Source organism: Peromyscus maniculatus, chromosome 12 (genome assembly GCF_049852395.1).
Source record: "Peromyscus maniculatus bairdii isolate BWxNUB_F1_BW_parent chromosome 12, HU_Pman_BW_mat_3.1, whole genome shotgun sequence".
NCBI lineage: Eukaryota > Metazoa > Chordata > Mammalia > Rodentia > Cricetidae > Peromyscus > Peromyscus maniculatus.
In genome coordinates, this window is record NC_134863.1 from 28,693,511 (window position 1) to 28,704,593 (window position 11,083).

Sequence of the window (11,083 nt, forward strand, 5' to 3'; positions counted from 1 at the left end):
TCCCTCCTTCCATCTCACCCTTCCCAAACCCTTAACTATCTGCATACAAAGCCTCTCAGGCTTTGCTAACTGTGGTAATGAGGGCTAATGCTAGGAACAGATGAGAGATTAGTTACACATGCTTTCAAAGTTAAGAGCAAAGACACTTGTGTAAATAAGCAGAGAGAGCATGCTGTTCACCCAGAGCTCAGGATTTGACCATCTTTGTGGATGACACTGTTACTATACTGTTTCAAAACTGAACTACAAAGCACAGTAGTGGTTATTTTTATTGGTTGATACTCTGTCATTTTTATCTTCATGGCTTTATGAGGTGAAAGGCATTACTATCTCCATGCTATAAAAAGAACTCGAGGGGCTAAATCCCAGCTAGTCTTCATCCCGGGCTGATTTCTAGCCTATGCCCCTAGCTGTTATCAGTCTGTTCCTCAGTATGACCTCCTTCCTCACTTTCTTATTCCAGAGGCACCAGGGCAGATAAACCCAGCAGGCCTTGCCCTCTGATATTGCTGTTAGGCCTGCCAGCCTTGGGATCTTCAGAGACCAAATCAAATGTCATCTCCCTGAACCTCTCAAAGAGAACGACTTCCTTTTCCCAAGTCTCTGTTAAGTGTTTCATATCGTCGTTACCTTTACCCATAAGGCTGGGACTTAGATATTAGAGTCCAGACACCGAGTGCTCAGCCGCCCAGTGGGCTCTCAGAGCTGTGCCCGATGGCCCTCCAGCCACTGTGCCCTCAGCACACATATCAACCGGCCACAGTTAGCACTCATTTGCTGAAGGACAGATTAAATGAATAAAGAAACATTTCTTCCTTGAGCTGGAGTCTTGGAAAGAAGACTCTATGACATGCAGCAAACCCTGGCCATCCTTTTGACACACAGATTCTGAGCACAAGCCACCTTTGCCTCTGTTTTCAAGGTATTAACATGCTTCTACAATAAATCTAAGAACAAAAGAAACTGTTCAGTGATTAACAGAAGATTTATTTATGCAAGAATAGAGTCATCCTTGCCAAACTTAATTGGACATCTTTAAAGTTCGGTTCACTTTTCCTTCCTGGATAAGTCTTTCGTTTCTGTCCTGTAGAGAATAAAACAAAAAGAGACAAAATATTAGAGAGCAATGAATTCTGGCATGGCCATGGAATAACTGCAAATCAGGAATAAAAATTCCCAAAATTTAATTGTAATCCCATCCCCTAATCCCAAGAACTCTGAGGAGGTAATAGGAAGCTAAAGTTAGGACAGTGAGAGAACACCGCCATTCAAAAGTCCCTTAGAGCTGCTTTTTAGTGATGAGAAAGGATAGCGCCCTTCTAAAGCAGATGTCGTTTTTGTTTGTTTTGAGGCAGAATCCCACCCTACAGCCCAGGCTAGCCTGGAACTCAGTCATTAGCCTAGCTGGCCTCAAACTCACGGTGATCCTCTTGCCTCAGCCTACCCAGGGCTAGGATTAGAGGCGTGAGCTGCCATGCCCAGCTTCCAAAGTAGCAAATGCAAACCAGTCCTGGAAAAGCACAGCGGGTTCACCCATCAAGTCAAGAGCTGAGGGAAGAGCAGGTGGCTGGCTGATGATGGGGTCACATGAGTGGCCCCCAGCCAAGATGGCTGCACCAGTCCTGGGACTGTGCTAGGAACTGAGAGCCAGAACGGAGCAGCCTTCTCTGTGACAGTGCATCCAGGCCTCTGAGGACAGCGGCTCACAGACTACCTCCGCTTCCATTGTTAGGGTTACGTCTAAAGAGTAACTCCCGAAGAGCTCAGCAACAGAGAGCATGCCAAGTGATCCATATGTTGCACTGGGCCGATAAGCATCATCTCTGACAAATGCACCAACGAAACTGAAGAACTCCACTAGGATTATCTGAAGGGGAGTCCCAAAAGAAGTCTAGTTTGAAGCCAGACACGGCAGACGCATTCCTGTAATCCCAGTGCTCAGGAGGCTGGGACAGGAGTCCTTAAATGAGAGGCTGGCCTGGGTGACGTAGTGAGTGAGACCTTTCCAATTCTGTCTTAGCAAAAGTGTCTATCCACCCTCTAAGGAGAAAATAAACTTTAAAAAAAGTTATCATGGTATTCATTTGCTTAATAACCACACTATAATTTCCTTACATTATCATGAGCTAAACTCGAATCTCATAAATTTAAACTGACCATTCTATTACTTTTTTTTAAAGGGCAGAGTAGACATTATTAAATCTGAAAGAGCCATAGGCTGCCATGGTTTTCAATGAAGTATCAAATCAAACTGAAAACTCCAACTTTTCTGAAAGGAATGAAGAAGGTACCAGACGGAAAGGGAAAGGCCCGTTCCTGTAGGAGGGCTTAGGAACAATCACCACAACACTGAGCGGCGGCTGGCACCTTGGAGGGACCTCCCACACCAATGCTCAACACCTGGCCCTAATACTTACCCTGTCTGTTTTGAAAATATAGTACCAGAAGATGAGGGGCCCAAATGCCGCCACAGCCCCTAGAAGTGAGTTCTTTGGAGTGGGTCTGAAACTAGGATAAACATTTGTTGATTTTGCATAGGTCCAACGAATCAAGGCAGGGTCAACCTGAAATGAATACAAAGACAGACTGGTAAACCTTCAGGCCACGTGGAGAAGGGAACTCATCGGGGCTGCTGTGAAGGGGCACGGGAGGCTTCTGTCACCCATTAACGCACACCCACCCTCAGCTCTGCCTTTCTGACCTCCACCCCCCGAGCAGGATTACAGGACTGGGCCACACTCCCACCTGACTCATTTCTAGTACTCAGAAACCGTTTTTTCTTTCTCGCCTCCCTCTTTTTTCCTTTCCCTTTTCTTTTTTGGTTTTGGTTTTTATGAGACAAGGTCCTGCTTTGTAACCCAAGTCGACATCATGACAATCCTCGCGTGTCTCAGCTTCCCAAAGGGCTGGGATCATAGGTGTGCACCACCGTGTTGTCAAAAAGAACCGTCGGAGGATTCTGTTCAAATGCTGCACAATTTCAAGATTCTTCTATCCTCTTCTAGCTTTCTATTTCTTAGGATTAGGAATCCTTACTTTGAACTGGCAGAGAAGCCCCCTCCCCCAAATGCCCCTGACTTACCCTTCTCCTCTTTCTCTCTCGAAAGTGGCCATCAGAACCACACCGCAGCCCTGACAAAGACCTCAGAGGCTTCCGATTTTGCGTCTAGGACCCTTTCTAATGCTGTCACAATGGGCTTTCCCTGCTACAGCATTTGCAGGAAGATGAAAGCAGGCTTACTCTAACTCTGAATTATATGCTTTTGCTTTCTTTTGGTGCTGAGGATCAAACCAAGGGCACTGTGTAAACTAGGCATAAACTCTGCCACAGAGCTCTATACCTTTCACCATTAACTGTACGTTCTTAAACTTACTTGGCTGATGTCTGAAAAACAAACTATTACATTCCACACTATTAAAATTCTTGCAAAAAAAGGTCAAAGTTGTCAAAAATAATCAGCTTATCTTGATTAAGAAAAAAATAATTTAATATATTTATACTAAAATAATTTCCTAAAAATAGCAAATCTACCCCAAACACATAATTAAAGTTAATTAGCTAAATCCCCAAGTGATTTTGCAAAATTATTCTCTCCAATTAACTGACAAATTAAAATAAGCAAATAAAATCAGCTTTAGTCTTCGGTATGCAGCGTGAGTGTGTAAGGTGCTAACGAACCCTGAACAGCCAGGATTGACAGGACTGAAGTGAGTTCCACATTTACATTTCAAACTAAACTAAATTACAGCAATTTGACCCTGAGGTGACCAGCTGCAGCTCAAAGGGAGAGCAACCTTGGGTGGAGATGCTTCCAGCCTTTCAATCAGGTTGAAATCCTCAACCGTGCAGACAATCGCTCGCTACCAGCCAGGGAAGTCTAAAAACACCTCCACTGCTCTAGAAACGACGACGAACATTACCTCTCCACGCTAAGACCGAAGGGTCTGCACTGTTGTTTATTATTCCCTAGCGCAAACAGAAACAGGAGAGAGGAAGGCCAGAGGCTGAAAGGATCAATGCATCTGCTCGCTGCTAAAGCCTGCATCTGAACACCACACAGTGAGACTTCTCAATCCATCAGTCACTCACTGCTCTGCACTTTAATATCTTCCAGATGTCTCCCAGAAACGGAGATTTCACTTCACAAAAGTACCAGTAACTTCAAGGTCAAAACCACAAGAAAGAGCCTGGAGAGATGGCTCAGTGGCTGAGGAGTCAGCTGTTGCTCTTGAAGAGGACCTGGGTTCAGTTCTCAGCACCCACATGGTAGCTCACAGCCATCCCTAACGCTAGTTCCAAATGACCCAATGTCTACTTCTGGCCTCCTCTGGCACCAGGCATATACGTGGTACACATACAGAAATGCAGACAAAACACTCACACAAATAAATGAACAGGGGAAGGGCAACTTTCCATGACACCACGCAATGTCCACCGGGGTGTCGGCAGCCTCCGGCAGAGTGAAACCCTCAAGACTTTCTTCACTGGACTTTCTGAGCCCAGCTCTGCTTGGTTTTCCTGCTCTCTGCCCAGCTCGTTTGTTCTTTTCCTGCCATTTTTTTTCAACCTTTTAATACTGGGCCTCAGCTTTTGCTGGGCTGTCTTACATTCACTCCATTCAAGTCATCCAGTCACGTGACTTTAAGCCTTCCTAGGCTGATGGCTACCAACAGTCTACCTCTAGCCTTAGACCTCCATGTTCAACTCACCCTCTACCCACCTGGGCATGGAAATAACCGTCCAACAGGCACCCCCAAACCGATCTGTCAGTATTCCTTTCCAATCCACCAGCATACCTGTTCCTCTCCCATTCTTCTAGTAAAAGGCACTCCAGTGGCTTGGAGTCATCCTTAACTTAGGATTCTCTTTGTCTTACACCACTTCCATCTGACAACGAACTTGGCTAGACCTACTTTTAATACCTACCCAGTACCTGCCACTTCTCACCACCTCCACATCCACAGGCACAGCAACCATTAACTAAGAGACTTAACTGTGGTAAAAAGCCTCCTAGCTCACTTCTTTCTGCCCTCACCCTGTCGCAGACAATTCTTGAGGAGACACAGATTTTAAGATAGAAGTCTCCATTATGTGGGCCCCTTCTTAGTAAAAATCTTTACAGTGCCACACAAGGTCCTGTGTGATCAGGTCCCAGGAGCCCCTTTGACCTCACCTTGTTTTATCATTCGGCCCCTCACCTTTCCCTATTTTATTCACAATGGCTTCTTCAAAAACAAAGTGTGTGTGTATGTGGCCCAGACTTGACTCAGCCTCTGGAGTACTAAGATGGCTAATATAGTTTGAATTAGCTCTCTGGTATATTTTGAAATCTGCTAAAGCTGCCAAGCACACTCCTGCCTTTATACTTCCAGTCTCCTCTAACTAGCCTGCTACTTTCCTCCCAAAACTAACGTTTTGGTTCACTTCTTTCAGATCTTGACTTAAAGGTCCAGCTCCAAGGCTGGGATTGCAGCTTTGTGGTAGAGTACTTTTCTACCATGTGAGACCACAAAACAAACAAATAAAAACAAAACCCCCAATGCCATGTTCCAAATGGGGGATTCCTTCCCTGTTACACACACTGCTAATCACACTCGCACTTTTCTCTGTCATTTAACACTATCTCACATACTAAATGATTTGGATTTTTAAATGTACTTAATATTTGTCATCCCACTAGACAGACAGCTAGCTAGCTCTACAAGGACGGGGACTTTAACTGGCTTTACACTCTTACCTCATCATCTCCAATAGTCTCATAATAGATCCTGAGCAATTATTTCTGACCAAATCAGTCATTCCTAAGGATTAGACAAAGGGATTCACAAGTATTGGTTGGTAAATGATTAATGGAACAGCTAAAGAGGCAGGTATTATTAACTCTGCTACAGATGAGAAACGGAAACTGCCCTGGGTTACAGAGATGAAAAGACAGATGATTGGGGGTTCAAACTTGACTGAGGCCTTATTCTATTTACTTAAAAAAAAAAAATTAAACAGGCCAGGTGTTGTGGAGCACGCCTTTAATGTCAGCACTCAGGAAGCAGAGGCAGATGGATCTCTGATTCAAGGCCAGCCTGGCCTGCACTGTGAGTTCCAGGATACCCAGGGATCTATAGAAAGACCCTGTTTGAAAATAAATAATAATAAAAATGACAGCATACTATCTAGCATATCAAAAGCAACTATATGTATAGTTTAGAACAGATGTATCTCTTTCACCCTGTAAACAAAGGGCTGGTTGGAGATATATATCCAACTAGGTAGATGACCACACTATGAGTCACACAGACTAGGGTTCTAACTGAGCACTGGGTATATCTGTATGAGCAATATATCCTGTGCATACTGTCTTCTCATCTAGAGAGCCACACACAGCTTTAATTTAAAGTCACAGCTTAATTCTATGAATTGTGACATATAAATGGGGAAAAAAAATGTTTTTCAGGCCAGGTATGGCTTTGCAAGTGGCAGTGATGGGGAGCTGTGGCTGGGGCCCTGGAGTTCTGAGACACCTGGAGAACATGTCTTTAAAAGAAAAACAAAACGAGACTTAGTACTGTATCTGGCCACTTAATGCAACTTTCTCTTGGTTGTTCTCATAACTTTCGAATATTCAGAGAGACTGAGTATACAACTGTGGGAAAGCCTTCATTTGAGATAGACAGCTTTTTACAGAGGAAACTGTCTAAAAGCACACTTGTTAAAATACCAATTTACTGACAGGTTACATACTTTCTCATTTGACTTCACAACTCAATGTCTAATGCACACCATTTCCAGGAGAACATTAAAAAGCTATGTTTTAAGAGAGATTATGTAAATTTCCCAGGGGTCACAGTTTGTCAGTATATGATGTCATGTGGTCTGATTCCAAAGCCAGATGCCTCATCGAGCTTCAGGTTCTGTAACACACTTAATTTGAACAAGCCCTACATTCTCACGAGAGAGAAGCGTCCTTGGGCGCTAGGAGCTCAAAACAGCTTTTTACGCTGTACATTTTGGAAGTACGGGGCCTGAACCTGCCCTTTACAAGGAAGACACTGTGCTAGCTCGGTCACGTGTTACTCTGCCTCGGGAGATCCGAAGGACCACGTTACAGCCATGTTTCAGACAAGGAAGCCGAGAACGATGCAGAGCTTAACCACTTTCTCCACACCAGGAGGGAAGTCGTCCAGCCAGGATGCAAGGCCAGCTGGGTTTGCAGCCGGAGCCCATCCGCTTGGCCACTGAGCCTGCGGCCGAGGTCACAGGGCCAAGGGCTGTGTGGGCGAGGGGCCCGTGTCCAGCACACGGATTGGAGCTGGGCGGCCCCGCGTGTGCCCACGCGAGATGCGGCTGCCCCGGCCCACAGTCCCGCCCGGCCCCACTCACGATGTGCGATGTGCGTTTGGGGTCGTTGTACTGAAGCAGATATTCCCGTTTAAGCCGGGCCCTTAAGCTCATGCGCTCGACCTGCGCCTTTCGGGTCTCCGGAGACACGTCATACTCGGCGGGGTCGAGGGTACTGGGGAGAGAGGCCAGGGGCGCAGGCTTATACTTGGAACCCGACATCTTGGCGACCGGCAGCGCACATCTGCGCCTGCGCGGCTCTGAGAGCTGCCCGCTTTAGTTTGACCTTCAGGCTCAAGAAGTGCGCCTGCGCACGCCGTATCGCGACCTGGCAGGAAGGGGAGGAAGAAGGGTGGAGTCTGAGATGGGGCGGAGCCTCTGCCCAGGCTTCCTCCACGCCCCTAGTTACCCGTATTTTGCCCGTGCGTGCTCTTCAGTGCTCCTGTCTTGCATCTTTTGAGTTACACACGTTTCTCTTCTGTGCTGCCCCTTTCTTGCAGAACTAGTTTCCTGAGATTGAGCAGACTAGACGAAACTGAGAAACTGGACTGGCTGTGGCTCCCGAAGTCCTGCGGTTCAGTGTGGGTTCATCCAAACTGGGTGACCTTGGAGAAGGTCATTTAGTGTCTCCCAAGTTAACTTTTTCTTATCCTGGAGAAATGACCTTGACCCTGTGGAGTTGTGGGGTTTAAATGAGACAATGAAAAATGCAACGTGCTCTACAATAATCCGTAGCTCCCACCCCACCCAAGAAGGAGAATAAACTTTTTTTTGCAGATTACCACATTAGGACTGGTCCACTGTTAATCTCAAAAGTGGGTGGAGAAAGAGATCACCGACCCAAATCATCAGGGCCAAATTAAATAAAGCAGGCAATGAACGCATGCCTTTTTATTCTTATAAATGAGCTGCCATCCCCTAAGGTGGGGTTTGAGAGGTCAGTATTGATGGGAGGAAGACAGGTTTTTATAGCTAGGAATAGGACGTAGGGGGTGTCCAAATGGGTGATTTGGCAGGCAAAGTAGGCAGGGTTATAGGAGCAGAACATAAGCATAACAAGTTAGTCATTACGACCTATTTGCAGGGTGGTTATAACAACAGGTAGTCATAACAACCCTTTTGAAGCAAAGGTAGGTTTGCAAGATGGTTATTAACTTTTTGAAACAAAGACATGGTTGCCGTTCCTGGAATAGGCAGTATAGAACTGTTTGTCCTTAAGACTACAGGTGGGGCATAGCCCAATCTTTGAGAAACAGGTTTAATCATAAACAGGAATGAACCTGGTTTGGTTTTGCTGTAAGATGGCTTTTAAGTCTAAGATGGAGGCAGGCTGGTTCTTTATCACCTAAGTATAAGCTTCTATTTTGTAGATGTGAGACACTGTTTAATAGGAGACTGGTGTTACAGGGTGTAACCTGACTGTAGTTAGTCAGAAAATGATGAAGAGTAAAACTCTTGAATAAATGTCTTAGTTAAAAACAAACAAACAAAACAACAACAAACTCTTAAATCCTTAGCACTCCTTGGGTGCTGTAAACGAAAGGCATCCTTATGATAGGAGAGTATACAACAGGATACTAGGGCAGACTCACAATCCCAAGGCTTGAGAGGCTGAGGGAGGAGCTTTGAGCTCAAGGCCAGCCAGGGGTATAGACCACAAACCTCTGCTTCAAGAGAATAAAAACAGAAAAGATGATTTGAAGAGTAAATAAAGGTAACACATGTAGCCTTCAACATCTTTACACACACACACACACACACACACACACACACACACACACACACACACACACACAAACACACACACTACCATTAAGGGGAAAAAGCAACTTCAAGGCACACAGCAGGGTCTTCAGGAACCCATAAAACACTCCTCAGGAGGCAACAACCAAAACAATACCACATAAACTCCAGCAAGGAAAGCTGGATCAAAAAAAAAAGCTTCAGTCTGGCTGAACCTTCTGGGGCCGTGTAGGTCTGGGGGGGGGAGAATGGTTGCTAGGCAGAGGCAGGACCTAGAAAGTGTTGGCACTGACGTGATGAGCAACTGTACTGCTGTCAAATTTATTCAACACTTTAATGCTGTTTTAAAATATTTATTAGGCACCCCTGCATGCAGCGTACCTTATGCCACTCAGTCTTAGTCGATCTTCTAGGCTCAGCAGAGAAATTACACAAGAAATGAAAGCTGGATCCTTGTTATTTTTCCCCCAGTAGCTGACAATCATTCAGAGAACAGACAGAGCAGGAGATTTGCAAAGCAGTTCTATGTCCCAATGAACACAAAGCAAAATGGACTCATGAGAAAGCAGGCTGTGGGCAAGTAAAAGAAAAATCACTTCCACTCAATTTAAAGGGGGAGGGGAAGAGAGAGGGGGAGGGAGGGAGGGAAAGAGAGAGAGAGAAAGAAGGAGAGAGGGAGAGAGGCTCTCAAAGATGTTCTAAAATAGAAGAAAAATCAGCATGAAAAGCGGGTTCAGAATGTAAAATCTAAACACTACATAGATAACATTTTAAAAACCCTTTTAAGACATTGATGTGAGGAAGATAAAAGGAATAAAGATATGCAGGGAGTGTGTGAGTACAAGCCAGCTTACAAAGCTGAAAAGGGGTGTGTGTGTGTGTGTGTGTGTGTGTGTGTGTGTGTGTGTGTGTGTGTGTAAGAGAGAGGGGGAGGATGAGGTGGTTATATTAAAGTGAAATATTTAAATGCGTTCAAGTGGTTATTCCTATGCTTTTCAGTTATCATAAACGTGACTCAGGATGATTGTTAAAGACATGGAGTTTTGTTTTGCTTTATGGGCACCACATTTCACTGAGTGTTTACTGTATAGCAGATGCTATCCTGTTTTACATGTTTCAATTCCTCAACTACTGATTATTCCCATTGGAATAATAATGGGATGCCTTTTCAGTTTCTCTGTTAACAATAACTATACATGGTAGTCGGTTTCACTGCAATATTTTCATGCATGTAATATAATGTATTTTGGTCCTATTCACCCACCGTTATTCTCGCTTGTCCCCCTTCTACTCCCACTGACTCTTGTCCTCTTCCCAGCTCATCCCCCTCTACTCTCCTGTCTTTTTTTACTGGTGGCCCAGTGAGTTTAATCAGGTTTGCATACAGGCGTATGGGGAGGGGTTATTTAGAAGAGCATCGACAACCTACCAGTGGCTACATCACTGAAGAAAATGTCTGCTCTTCCCTCGGCAGCCATTAGCTCACCTGAGAGAAATGAGGCCACATGAGCTGACCTCCCCCCATCCCGCCCCCCCCCCCCCCCCCCCCCCCCCCCCCCGCCGCCCCGCCATAGCTGACCACCTATAAATCCTCAGGGAGCGAGAGGAGCTCAGGAGTACTAGAATGCTGAAGGGCCCGATCTTGAACAGGCCTTGTGCTGGCAATCACAGCTGCCGTGAGCTCATGAGTGCAATAGCTGTTCCATGCCCAGAAGACAGAGTTCCACACCACTCTAGACCTTTCTCCAGCTCTTACGTTCTTTCCACCCCCTCCTTTGAGATGTTTCCTGAGCCTTTGAAGGAGTAATAAAGATGTCTCATTTAGTGATAAGCATTCAACAGTCACTAATTCTCAGCATTTTGATGAGTTACAAGTCTCTACATTAACCACTACCCACTGGAAGTTGGGGGAGGGGAAGAAAGAAAAAGAGAGAGAGAGGGAGGGAGGAAGGGAAGGGGCGTGGAAAGAAGGAAGGAAGGAAAGAAGGAAGGAAGGGAGGGAGGGAG

At 45.4% G+C, this 11,083-nt stretch overlaps 1 protein-coding gene across 1 annotated transcript; it reads right to left on the minus strand.

The window, feature by feature from the left end:
- Window positions 1-966: 966 nt before the first annotated feature.
- On the minus strand, window positions 967-7,620 carry Ndufb4 (NADH:ubiquinone oxidoreductase subunit B4). Its single transcript, XM_006975728.4, has 3 exons — window positions 7,376-7,620; window positions 2,418-2,564; window positions 967-1,084 (listed from the first exon to the last, which is right to left on the minus strand). The coding sequence occupies exons 1-3, from the start codon at window positions 7,553-7,555 to the stop codon at window positions 1,022-1,024; spliced, it is 390 nt and encodes a 129-aa protein (XP_006975790.1). The 5' UTR covers window positions 7,556-7,620; the 3' UTR covers window positions 967-1,021.
- Between the last annotated feature and the right edge of the window lie 3,463 nt (window positions 7,621-11,083).